The sequence below is a fragment of the Globicephala melas genome, chromosome X (genome assembly GCF_963455315.2).
Source record: "Globicephala melas chromosome X, mGloMel1.2, whole genome shotgun sequence".
NCBI classification, from domain to species: domain Eukaryota; kingdom Metazoa; phylum Chordata; class Mammalia; order Artiodactyla; family Delphinidae; genus Globicephala; species Globicephala melas.
Genome location: NC_083335.1, coordinates 1,212,034 through 1,224,524, shown reverse-complemented (window position 1 = coordinate 1,224,524; position 12,491 = coordinate 1,212,034). Strand labels below are relative to the sequence as shown.

The window sequence follows — 12,491 nt, the reverse complement described above, 5'->3', positions numbered from 1 at the left end:
CATCACCTTGATGGTGATAGCTTGGCAAAAGGCCACATCACTTCAGCCAGGTAGAATTTGGAAAGAACATGTCAGGTGGGATGATGGATGAGGCTGATTGGATTGTTAAAACATAGAGACAAGAGGTATGGCCTCCCACCTCAGTGCTCAGTCTGCATGTGAAAGGAAACGGATGGAACTGGGCCCAGCTTTGGCAAAAGACACCGCCTTCTGTACCAAGTGGGTCCCGGAGTGGCTCCGAACAAACACCAGGAGCGTGGTCCCGTGTGGGCAAGGGCGTGACTAGGGGGCCAGGGATCTGACTTCTTTCAGCACCTACAGGGACCCACGCATGCCTCTCCCGGTGGGGCGGGTGGGGAGCCTGGGAGTGAGGGCTGCTGCTCGGGGTGTGCGCTTCCACCCAGAGCCTGACCCTGCCGGGACACTGGACTGGCCTGAGCAAAGGACGCTGGACAACGTCCTCATGTGGACACAAGGAGGAAAGAGAAGCCAGGCTTCTCTCGGTACCGAAGCTTAGCATCTGACACTTACCTTTCCAGGTTCTCATGTTATCTAAACCAGAGAGAGAGATTCTTCTCGGTACCACAGTGCCTTCCGGCTTCTTGATGCTACTGGGCCCACCGCACAGGAGCTGCTCCTCATGGCGCCGTTCAGAGAGATGGCTTGGCTTGGGGGGGCGGGGAGGTGGCGTGTTGGACATAACATCTAGTTCTTTTACCCCGTAGGGCAAGGAAGCTTGGTTTTGATCTACCTGGACGGTGGAGTTTAAGGAAGTTTCCAGCACCGGTAAAGAAAAGTGGTCCCTGGACGGGCCATTGACATGTCTCGTGCAGATCAGGGCAGCCGGGGGCCTCGTGGAAGGGGCCTCTTGAGAACTGTTCCCAGGGCGTGAGGGGCAGGCCAGGTTCCCGGAGGGCAGTGGCTGCGGGCCGTCCACAAAAACGTCGTCGAAGGACCCCTGTTCCAGCGAGCGCTCCGAGTTTGACCAGCTGTCACATCTGGTGGGGAGACTGATGGAAGAAAAGCACATACATTTGACTGAGAGGCAGCGAGTCCCCGGCAGCGGTAGTTGATACTGCTACACCCTCGGCACCCACCCACCCATGCCTCTAATGTCGCCTCTACCACACTCAGTGACACCAACCCCTTGATGCAGGGGGAAAAAATGGCTCGTTGATTTGTTTCATCCTCTAAGCGTAAGGTACGTATGAAAATGCAAGGTTGGAAAGGAAAGCCACAGCGCTGAAACGCATGAGTCACTCTGCTTGGTGTGCCACAAGCTTCGGCCTCGGTAGTGGTTGATAGGGATCTGCCCCTGCCCTGACGGCAGCAGGAAGAGAGGGGAGTGCACATACACCCGCTAGAAGATGCTACAGCTAAACAGCTGGAGGCGTACCTGGCGTGGTGCAGTCTTCCCGTCTCGCAGTTGGATAGAATCAGATAATCAGGAAGGAAGAGAAACTCTGACTCACTTCCGGTTTCCTCAGTGGCTACAGTACTAGTGCTTGGGTCATCTCTTGGCAGGGAGCTGACAGCAGGGGCGGTGCAAAGGGAGCTGGCGGCAGAGGGCTGCACGCAGGAAGGCGCGCGAGAGCCACTCTCCACACAATCTGCAGGAGAAATCATTTCCCAGCTGAATGTTTAAGAATGGCTAGAACACAGTTTCTCAAATGGCATCTAAGAGGCCAAAGAGAAGATGCAAATCACAGCTGGTGTTTGTACTGATGGAGACCGTTTCCCCAAGCTATAAACAATGTCTGGGGAAGAAGGCCAATGTTCCAAGAGTGAAGTGCTGAATCAATTAAGAGCAAAAAACCCAAGGACTCTTGGCCTAAAAATCTGCAGTTAGATAGTCTTCACACAGCCTCTTCATGGCCCTCGGCCACAGCTCTGCATCACTGTTTATTCACTCAACAAATATACTTACATTTTATATACATATACGCACACATTTATGCATAATAAATACATGTACATGGACTTACATAAGCATTTGGGCACATATGCAGACATGCATATGTAGATATATGTCTATTTATGTCTATATAGATACCTACTCTTCCACCTACTGTGTGCCTGGAACCGTTCTAACTCTGCCCTCACAGCGTTAATGATTGACTGTTAGTGATGTCTAAGAAAAGGAATGAAAGAAATGAAGAGCTGTGATGGCTGGAAAGCCCACATTCGTAAACTCCCAATGAAAGGCCTGCTTCTATGTCCCTTTTGAACCAAGTTGGCAGGAATGCAGGATTCCTGAGTCAGAGTCGTCCAGAACTGCCTGGGTTCAAGTCCAGGCTCTAGTATATAGCTGTCCTGACCTCGGGCAAGTTACCCGCTTGCTCCAAGCTTCCTTATCTGTAAAGTGCTTATGTTCATGCTACATATGCCACAGAATCCGTCTGGGGATGAGACGAGCTAATACAGGCTTGGTTCTCAGATGACCAGTTAGCCCCTACATCCTCGTCAAAACTGAGGGGGGCTACAGGGAACAAAAGAGGTCATGGGGGGTTCCGGCTTCCTCCAACTTCAGGCCAGAGCTTTCTGTTTTATGCCTGGTGCCTTACTTGTTTCTGTTCCCCCTTAGGATATCGGGACACATGTTATGTATCTATATTTTAGCATAACTCCCAGATGAGGAAACAAACAGAGGAGACACATAACATGACACAAAAATATGTGTCTGGTGTGGGCAGAATGTATGGACTGGGGTGAAGAGTGAGCAGCGGCGTGACTGAGTAGCTTCACTTAGTAAGCTTCCCTGGCTCATGAAAAGAAAAGGACTTTGCTGGCAGGAAGCGCACACACCCTCACGTCTGTCTAAAGAGAGATGCAACTCTGACTCTTCGGCGCCACCTAGCGTTAGAATGTGGGTATTTCAGTGGAAGATGATAAGCACCAGTAAGGACGGAAATGCTGAAGCAACCGTAGACCATGGGATTTAGGGGTAAGGTTCTGCGGGCTAGACTAAGAGACTAAAAGAAAGCAGACTCGAAGTCTCATAGTTTGAAGATCAGGGCATGGTGCCAGGGCCTCAAGAACAAAATCCATGAAGGAGAGTTCACTGTAAGCCCAAGAGCTTTATACCCAGTACATTATATAGAAAGGGCAGTATGTGTGTGTGTGTGTGTGTGTGTGCGCGCGTGTGTGTATAAAAGAGAGACAGCAAGGGTGAGAGAAAAAGAGCCTCATGGGTCATTTGCTTCCACTGCCCAGAAATGGCTCACAGCAAACTTAGAGCTCATTTCCGTTGCAGAGACCTTGAGCCACTTGGAGATAAGAGGAAACGTTACCTGCCCAAGACAAGTAGCTTAGTCCTTTCTACCTTCTAGTACTGAACAACCCGGTAGGCAACAGAAAAGCTGGAGTTCCTAGAATCTTTTAAAGACAGCGATATTTGATATTTCTAGAAAAACCGGCAGCAGCAGCATGGGGAAAATCAGAGCTGTACAGGACGTCCCCACCCACGTTTTGCTTTCACTGCATGCGCTCCCTGTAGCTCACGAGAGCAAAGCCAAGGTGAGGCTTTGAAGCCACCGAAGTGGCCTGTCACGCTCCGGGGGCAGCGCACGTGGCTCGTGGCTCGGCCGCCGGGTCCTTTCCGGAGCTCCTTGGCACAAGCGCAGCGGCCCCCGCCCGCCCTTAGCCTCGGGAACCCCCTGTCCGCTCTTACCTGCGCTGTCATCCAGGTGGCCGAGGTTGCAGACCTGACTGATGCTGTGCACCCACACCTGCATTTCTTCCTCGGTCTTGGCCACCAGATAGAACGTGCGAGATGCAGTCTTGACAATGAACACGAAATGGTTCTGGAATTCCTTACGAACGAAGCCCGGGCCCGCGTGCTTCCAGACGGCGCACTCGCTGAGGTCGATGGTGCGGATGGGCTTGCGGGCGCGCTGGCTTCGGTAGTACTCCAGGACGTCGCGGTCGCCGCTCAGGCGGCCCCGCCGCAGCACGAACCAGCGCCTGCGCCAGGCCTGCGGGGAGGCAAGAGGACACGGCTTCTCAGACTCTGCCGGCCGGACGAGGACACTGCCCACCGTAACAGTGAGGTGCGAGGCCCAGCCGGCGGCGTTGTCTGAAAGGACCCACGCGGCCTCTTCAAGTCGCCTTTCACCAGTGATTTTAATGATCGGTCATCACTGGGGAGCGTAGTGATGAGACTCACACCCCCAGGTTGATGAGAGCTATGCAGTCATCACAAGTGATGCAGCAAAGGCGTGCAGTGCAAATTTATGTGTGCCCATGCATTTTTTAAAAAAAAACAATAATGCAGAACAAGAAGGAAGCTTTCTTATCACTGTCTACCTCAAGCCAAAAGCCAGTATCATACACTCAAATCAGTGCCGTCTAATGTGGTCATTTGACTTGTAGAGAATTGCTCAACAAGAAAAGAAGAATAGTGTACATTGGAGAGGAAAGAGGGTTACCATTAGCTGAAGTTGATGTGACTGTCTTTCTGTAAAATCCCCAAAATGAAGATTAAAATACAAGTACAATTCTCAGAGAATTAAGTAACGTGCTGGTTCTGTTTCCTATGTGACAGACTGTTTTCTAAGGGCTTTACCACAACCTATTTCATCTCCAAAACTATCCCATGGGACAGGTAGCTATTTTTATGTCCATTTTATGTATGAAAACATTGAGGTTCAGAGAAATTCATGAGCCCAAGGTCACACAGCTAAGAAGCTGTACGAATAGATTTGAACTCAAGTGAGGGTGGAAGGTTCACTAAATATGAAGTTAAAAAAAAGAGAGAGGGGACTGTGGGCAATTCTTTAGAGATGTCTGACTGTAAAGGGGGAGAGCTCTGGGGTCCAGGGATTTTTTTGTAAAGATGGAAGACACTTCTGCATCCACCCCCCTAGGTCAGCCTGTCATGAGGGCTGGGGGCCGGGGCGTGGGGCAGGCACTGTCTGGCCTAAAGGATCCTCTATTCCCTGCGGAGAAGCACCGTAACAATAGGAGGGAACTGCCTTTAGTGCTACAGGAATATGGGAGAGCCAAACCTTGAGGTCAGATGGTCTGGCAAAGCTTACCATGACCAAAAAAGAAAAGAGAATGATGCTCTGCGTGCCACTGCAGCTTCAGGTGTGCCTGACATGTTTATATGCCCACCAGCTTTCATCCAGAGGCCGGGAGAAAAGGGAAAGGGCACCGTGTGCAGTGTTCTCAGCTCCCTTCCTGCCCAGGGGCTGGGAGATCTGAGGCAGCAGAGCATCTGATGAGGCCATGAAGAGGGAGAGGGGGCTCTCACACCCGACCTGCAATCATGGCTCAGAATTGAAAGCTGCTTTGAGGCCATGGCAAGAGGCAGCATCAGAAGGGTGGCGGTCACCCCACATGGGGTTGGGACAGAGAGGAGGAAACCGTGCCTTCAATGATGGTGTAAAGCTCTAAGGAGAGATCTGGCCACTTGGAAGAGGGACAAAGCAGTGTAATTAAGTCCTTGTTTTTAAGACAAGAGAAATAACAGCATGTTTGTAGGCTCCTGGGAGTGATGGACGAGGGAGAGAAGCATTAATCATTCAGTAAATTCCTGTCACAAAAACATGGTACTGGATGGGGTGGAAGGAGCTCCCGCATCACCGTCAGGATGAGAGAACGCCCTGGGGTGCCCGGGGTACCCCAAACTTTCCAAAGGCCACTTTGGTAGGGAAATGTGAAGAGGAACTTTGTTGTACTTCCCAAAAATGATTCTAAAAGAGGAAGTCAAATTGGATGCTGAGACAAGTTTCAAGTTAACTGCTCTTAGTTTTATAGAAACACATTTCTTATCCTTTAATAACAGTGTTGGTGGGCAGGGGGGGAGGGGTCCACAGTGCATCCTGCCAGATGGTGGAGATGGGGAAGGGGGTTAGAACTGGTCCCTGAAAGAGCTCACCATGTAGCTGGGATGCCGAGAGGCGTGGAAATATGAAATGGATAGATTTCAAGCCCGGGTAAGGAGCGCCCTGGTAGGAGAAGAATGACACAGACATTCATTCAGCAATTATCTGTTGGCACCCTAATATGCTAGCCACTGGTCAACAAGCCACGGGCCCTGCCACTCAGTCTCGTGGGCAGCAGGGGAAGTGGGCACGTGGATAAACAGGCAACTGCAGTCAGCGAGATCAGTGCTACAATAAGGGAGAGCCAAAATGCTACGGGCATACACAAGAGACATCCTCCGGGGCGACGTGGTAGCCGAGCTGACGCTGAAGAAGGGCCACGGAAGCAGCAGCGCCTAGCACAGCCTGCGTGCGAAACTCACCAGCACGCCCTCCCACAGGCTTGGAGGTTCCTTAAAAAACTACAAATAAATAAATATAAAAAAACTACAAATAAAAGAACTACCATACGACCCAGCAGTCCCACTACTGGGCATATACCCTGAGAAAACCATAATTCAAAAAGAGTCATGTACCACAATGTTCATTGCAGCTCTATTTACAACAGCCTGGAGATGGAAACAACCTAAGTGCCCATCATCTGATGAATGGATAAAGAAGATGTGGCACATATATAGAATGGAATATTACTCAGCCATAAAAAGAAACGAAATTGAGCTATTTGTAATGAGGTGGATAGACCTAGAGTCTGTCATACAGAGTGAAGTAAGTCAGAAAGAGAGAGACAAATACCGTATGCTAACACATATATATGGAATCTACGAAAAAAAATGTCATGAAGAACCTAGGGGTAAGACAGGAATAAAGACACAGACCTACTAGAGAACGGACTTGAGGATATGGGGGGGGGGAAGGGGAAGCTGTGACAAAGCGAGAGAGTGGCATGGACATAAGTACACTACCAAACGTAAAATAGATAGCTAGTGGGAAGCAGCCGCATAGCACAGGGAGATCAGCTCCGTGCTTTGTGACCGCCTGGAGGGGTGGGATAGGGAGGGTGGGAGGGAGGGAGACGCAAGAGGGAAGAGATATGGGGACATATGTATACGTATAACTGATTCACTTGGTTATAAAGCAGAAACTAACGCACCATTGTAAAGCAATTATACCCCAATAAAGATGTTAAAAAGAAAAGAAAAGAAAAGCAGAAATAACGTGTTCTTGGAGCTCTTTGCTGAGTAGGTGAAACCAGGTTTCTGGGCTTCTGGAAGTGAGAGACATGTGACAAAGACCCTTGAAAGCAAGCGGCCAGCACCGAAGTGAAGCCTTCGTAGTGACACTGCTCCACACGGAAGTTATCAAAGGGACTCAGGAGCCAACCTGAAGGTACTCCCACTGGTCGAAGATGGAACAATTCGAGCTTTAATAAATATAATCATTACGGTGGCTTGAAATCCATCAGATATGTTTCAATCTGGGAGTTCATCATGATATTAAAAGAGAAAAAAGAATTTGTCATCCTCAGAGGCTGTGATGGAACCACTTCATTATCTTTTCATAAAGGTATTCTGCTTAACAAAGGAAAACCAATGATAGAATTAGAATCTCACCATTCTGCTGTCCACAGCGAAATCATAGGTAGAGGTGTTCAGCCTCAACAGTTGCTAACTTATGAAGAGGAACCAGCAGACGTGGAAGTTCCACCCGCAAAGCCAGACAGTGGGAAATTCTGTGATCAAAGGCCCAGGTTCTTCAACAGACAAATGACAAGAAAAAGAAAGGACAGAGGTGATCTATGGAGTAAATGAGTCTTAAAAGATGTATGAGAAATTTTCTGTGGGATTATTTTTTATTGAAGTATAGTTGATTTCCAGGGTTGTGTTAGTTCCAGGTGTACAGCACAGCAATTCAGTTAGACATATATTCTTTTTCAGATTCTTTTCATCATAGGTTATTATGAGATAGATACTGAATATAGTTCCCTGTGCTATACGGTAGGTCCTTGTTGGTTATTTTATATATAATAGTGTGTATCTGCTAATCTCAAACTCCTAATTTATCCCTCCCCCACCCCCTTTGGTAACTATAAGCTTCTCTTCTATGTCTGTGAGTCTGCTTCTGTTTCATAGATTCATTTGTGTCATATTTTAGATTCCACATATAAGTGATGTCATACGGTATTTGTCTTTCTCTGTCTGACCGACTTCACCCAGTGTGATCATCTCTAGGTCCATCCCTGTTGCTGCAGGTGGCATTATTTCACTCTTTTTTATGGCTGAGTGACATTCCACTGTATTATAGTGTCTAGGGGATGCTCTTTTGAGTGATAAAAACATTTAAAAACGCAAAGAAGAGATTTCTCTGGATAGGGCATGTTCATGCTGCATTCACTATGGGCCAGGCACTGAGCACGGCGGGACCCGGGGGCTGCTGGCTCTTCCAACTGGGGAGATGTTCACATTTCACAAGGGCAGGATGGCGGGATTCCACAGCAAAACACTGTCAGTTTGCCCTGGGCAAATCGCTTCTCCCACTGCACACCGATGGGCCCTGAGGGCTCTTCGAGCTCTGACCATAGAAAGATGTTTCCCATCAGCCTTTTCAGGCAGCCCACCAGTATCAACTCCAGCAACAAAACCCTGCGACATCCTGTAACCTTGTGGAAAGGTGTTTGTGCTCATTTCTCAAATATGAAGAAGGTAAAACTGAACTCCCCTAGGAAGGTGTGTTGAGATCCCAGGCCCGTTGCTGATTCTGTGTTTACAAACACCTCCTGGCTGGTTTCTTGCAAGGCTGAGGTGGCTGCTGTGCAATGGCGGGCTTCCCATCCAGGGAAGAGGGACTGAGACTTGAATCTGAGTTTCCCTGTTATGGACTGAAGTGTTTCCCCCCCACCCCCAAACTTCCTATGTTGAAGTCCTAACCCTCAATGCCTCAGAAGGTAACCTTATTTGGAGACAGGATCTTTACAGAGGTATCAAGTTAAAATAAGGTCACTAGGGTGGGGGCCCTAATGTAATATGACTGGCAGAGTTGCCAAGACAGAGCAGCATTCTGGACGGCTGAGGCAGCTGGAATTTGTAGGGAAAGGCACCAAAGAGGAGGGTGCTGAAAAGAGGGTAAAGGAAGAGCTGCAGAAATCCACCTGGGAATTCCCTCACGGGACGTCGGCTGGATACTAACACCCACATCTGTTGGGTGAAACCCCATGAGGTGAATCCAGAAACAACGCCTGGACACCCACAAAGTGAATGACTACCGAGCTCACACAGGGCTGGGAGATACTCAGACCAGCTCAAGTGGAGAAACCTGAAACATCCAGCAGAGACTCTAGACAGGCCACACCTCAGAAGCTTTCAAGTTAGTGAATTACCTGACAAAGACAGCTCAACACTTTTTAAAGGAAGACAATGAAACTCAGACACTCAACAATACAATGTTTATGATGTAGAGCATTTTCCCCAAATTACTAGAAATGCAAAGAAGCACGAAAATGTGGTTCATAATCAGGAGAAAAATCATACAATAGACAGAGACCTAAAAATGACAGAGATGGGCTTCCCTGGTGGCGCAGCGGTTGGGAGTCCGCCTGCCGATGCAGGGGACGCGGGTTCGTGCCCCGGTCCGGGAAGATCCCACATGCCGCGGAGCGGCTGGGCCCGTGAGCCATGGCCGCTGAGCCTGCGCGTCCGGAGCCTGTGCTCCGCAACGGGAGAGCCCACAGCAGTGAGAGGCCCGCGTACCGCAAAAAAAAAAAAAAAAAAAAATGACAGAGATGATGGAATAAGCACACAGTATTTTTAAAACAGCTCTTATAATGTATGACATTTAAAGGAAAATGTGATAATGAGGACAGAGATAGAAGATATAGACAAGAACAAAATGGAACTTGTGGAGGTAAATGTACAATATCTGAAATGAAAAATTCACTGGATGTGTAGAACAACACCTTAAGCATAAAAGAAGTGCTCAGTGAACCGGAAGTGCATTTTTAGCAGCTCCCTGGGGAGAAATGAACAGACTCCCCAGGGACCTGCTAAAAATGCACATTCCTGGACCTCACGTCCAGAAAGGCTTACTCACCAGGCCTGGCTTGGGGCCCAGGAATGTGCATTTTTAACAAGCATCTCTACAGATTGTGATGCGTAGAAGCAGTGCCCTTTCTAAAGGTACCTAACTGGCCAAGGATGCAAAGGGAGTTCAAGATGGACCATTTCAACACTGAATTCCTATCCTTTTATGGGTTGTGAACCCCTTAGAAAACATGATGAAATTCATGGACCTTCTGTCATCACAAACATGTGTGCAGGGACTTCGCTGGTGGTCCAGTGGTTAAGACTTTGCACTCCCAACGGAGGGGGCCCAGGTTCGATCCCTGGTCAGGGAACTAGATCCCACATGCATGCTGCAACTAAGACCCAGCGCAGCCAAAATAAAATTAATTAATTAAAAAAAAAAAAAGTGTGCGCGTGCGTGCGTACACACACACACACACACACACACACACACACACACACATACACACACTGTTCTGGATGGCTTTCCCTTATTGAACTTCACACACTCTCCCTCATGGCCTCACCCAGTATCATTTCTCTTAACAACCATCTATTTTCTGATGATTTACAAAATTATGTTTCCAACCTAGATCTTTCCCAGAAACTTCAGACCCATGCCTAAGGTCCAGCTTTGAGACTATGCTCATACTTGTTGAGTGAACTAATTCCACATGATTTCACAGTGCCCTGGACCTAGGTTTAAAACACAACTCTTGAGAAATATGACTAGCTTTGTGGGTTCATAACAAACCTCATCACCAGGATTTACTCACCACATATTTACGTGCTAGGAACTGGGGATGTGATGGGGAACCAGACAGACAGGTTCTCGAAGCTGGACATCAGGCAAGGCTTGGTCCGAGCCTTTAAACTGCAACACGGTAAGTGACACTGGGGTGTCAGCTACACATTTCCTTTTCTTAATTAATTTATTTTATTTATTTTTGGCTGCGTTGCGTCTTCGTTGCTGCGCACCGGCTTTCTCTAGTTGCGGCGAGCGGGGGCTGCTCTTCCTTGCGGTGCACGGGCTTCTCAGTGCGGTGGCTTCTCTTGTTGCGGAGCGTGGGCTCTAGGCTCGCGGGCTTCAGTAGTTGTGGCACACGGGCTGAGTAGTTGTGGCTCGCGGGCTCTAGAGCGCAGGCTCCGTAGTTGTGGCGCACGGGCTTAGTTGTTCTGCAGCATGTGGGATCTTCCTGGACCAGGGCTTGAACCCGTGTCCCCTGCATTGGCAGGCGGATTCTTAACCACTGCGCCACCAGGGAAGCCCTAGCTACACATTCCTAAGACGAGCCTTTGTCAGTTAATAACACAGGCTATTGAGGCTGCAGATTACCATGGACAAAGGTTCAAAGTTTGAGCACTTTATTCCTACACTCAGTTCTATTTGCACAATAAAATAAACCTGGCTGGGTTAAGCAAGTTTCACTTCTTGGGCTCCAGAATTCACTCCAATAAAAGTGAAGTGCCCTGTCTGGATTGTATCCATCGTCGAAAGACACTGAAGTGAACTGAGAAACGTCCTGCAAGTCTCTGAGGCTGGAAAGAGACACCTCTGATTTAAACTGCTCTTCTGGCCAGAGTGATTACTGTCCCTTTGTTTCAGCGGAATTGGCCCCCTGACCCCTCTGCAGCGGTGAAATCCCAAAGCTATGAAATCATTTCCTCCGCATGTGCACAGGACCCATCCGCAAGCTGCCGGCATCGCCCAGCTTTCCAACTCGGGCTGAGGGAACGAAACCTCCATCGAGCTGCACTTGGAACTGTGGGTTTTGATCCTTCAATATTACTGTCATCTGAGCCAGGGCAGTTTTCGACTCAAGCTGCCCAAGGAACTGTGCAGGCCTCTTCCCCTTTGGACCTGTGGATGTGCTCCGTGCTGCCCTGGCTTCTGAGCTGTTCTCGCAGGGGCCTTATCTGTCAGGCTGCAGGAGGAACTTTAGAAACCAAGACCTGGCCAGTGAACATCGGCTGGTCTCCAGCTCGCCCTGGGACTCTAGCCTGTGCCCATCTAGCCTGTGTGCTCTGTGAGGGCAGGACTGGGGGGAGGGCTGGCTGGAAAAGCTTAACGGGAGGAATCCTCATGTTGGAACAGATCTGTATATTGACTGCAGTGGTGGCCACACGAATCTACACGTGCAATGAAACTGCACTGAGACACACAGACACACGCACCTACAACAGGCGAAACCTACAGCAGCTCCTGTGTGTTCACAAACTCCTGGGGATCTAGTTAAGCTTCTAAATAAGCTTACAGAAAGATGCTCAATCCGAAAGAACTCAAAGTACAGAAAAGGAAACCTACAGGAAGCGGGGAGCACATCAGAAGTACAAGTAAGATGCGCGATTTCAATCTAAATGCATCAATCATTACATCCAGCGGAAATGGACTCAGTACTCCGGCACAAAGATGTTCATGGAATGGGTCGCACGCGGGGGATGCAGAGATGAGCATTACCAGGCCCCGCTCGCAGGATGCACATGACGGTCTCGAGGGCCATGTGCTATGACAGAATATACCACGGGGACGAATTTGTGGGTGCCGGGAAGGTCAGAGTGACAGAGGATGAAGCTAAAGAGGGGGTGGTGGCCAAATGGTGGAAGACAC

At 49.0% G+C, this 12,491-nt stretch overlaps 1 protein-coding gene across 2 annotated transcripts in view; it reads right to left on the bottom strand.

The window, feature by feature from the left end:
* GAB3 (GRB2 associated binding protein 3) overlaps nt 1-12,491 on the bottom strand; it is a 62,867-nt gene that overhangs the window by 29,725 nt on the left and 20,651 nt on the right. For both annotated transcript variants that reach the window (XM_030850208.2, XM_060292436.1), the window contains exons 2-4: nt 3,671-3,974; nt 1,397-1,610; nt 532-1,010 (exon numbers count right to left, since the gene is read on the bottom strand). In XM_030850208.2, coding sequence (XP_030706068.1) covers nt 532-1,010; nt 1,397-1,610; nt 3,671-3,974 — 997 coding nt within the window. The remainder of the gene's footprint in view (nt 1-531; nt 1,011-1,396; nt 1,611-3,670; nt 3,975-12,491) is intronic.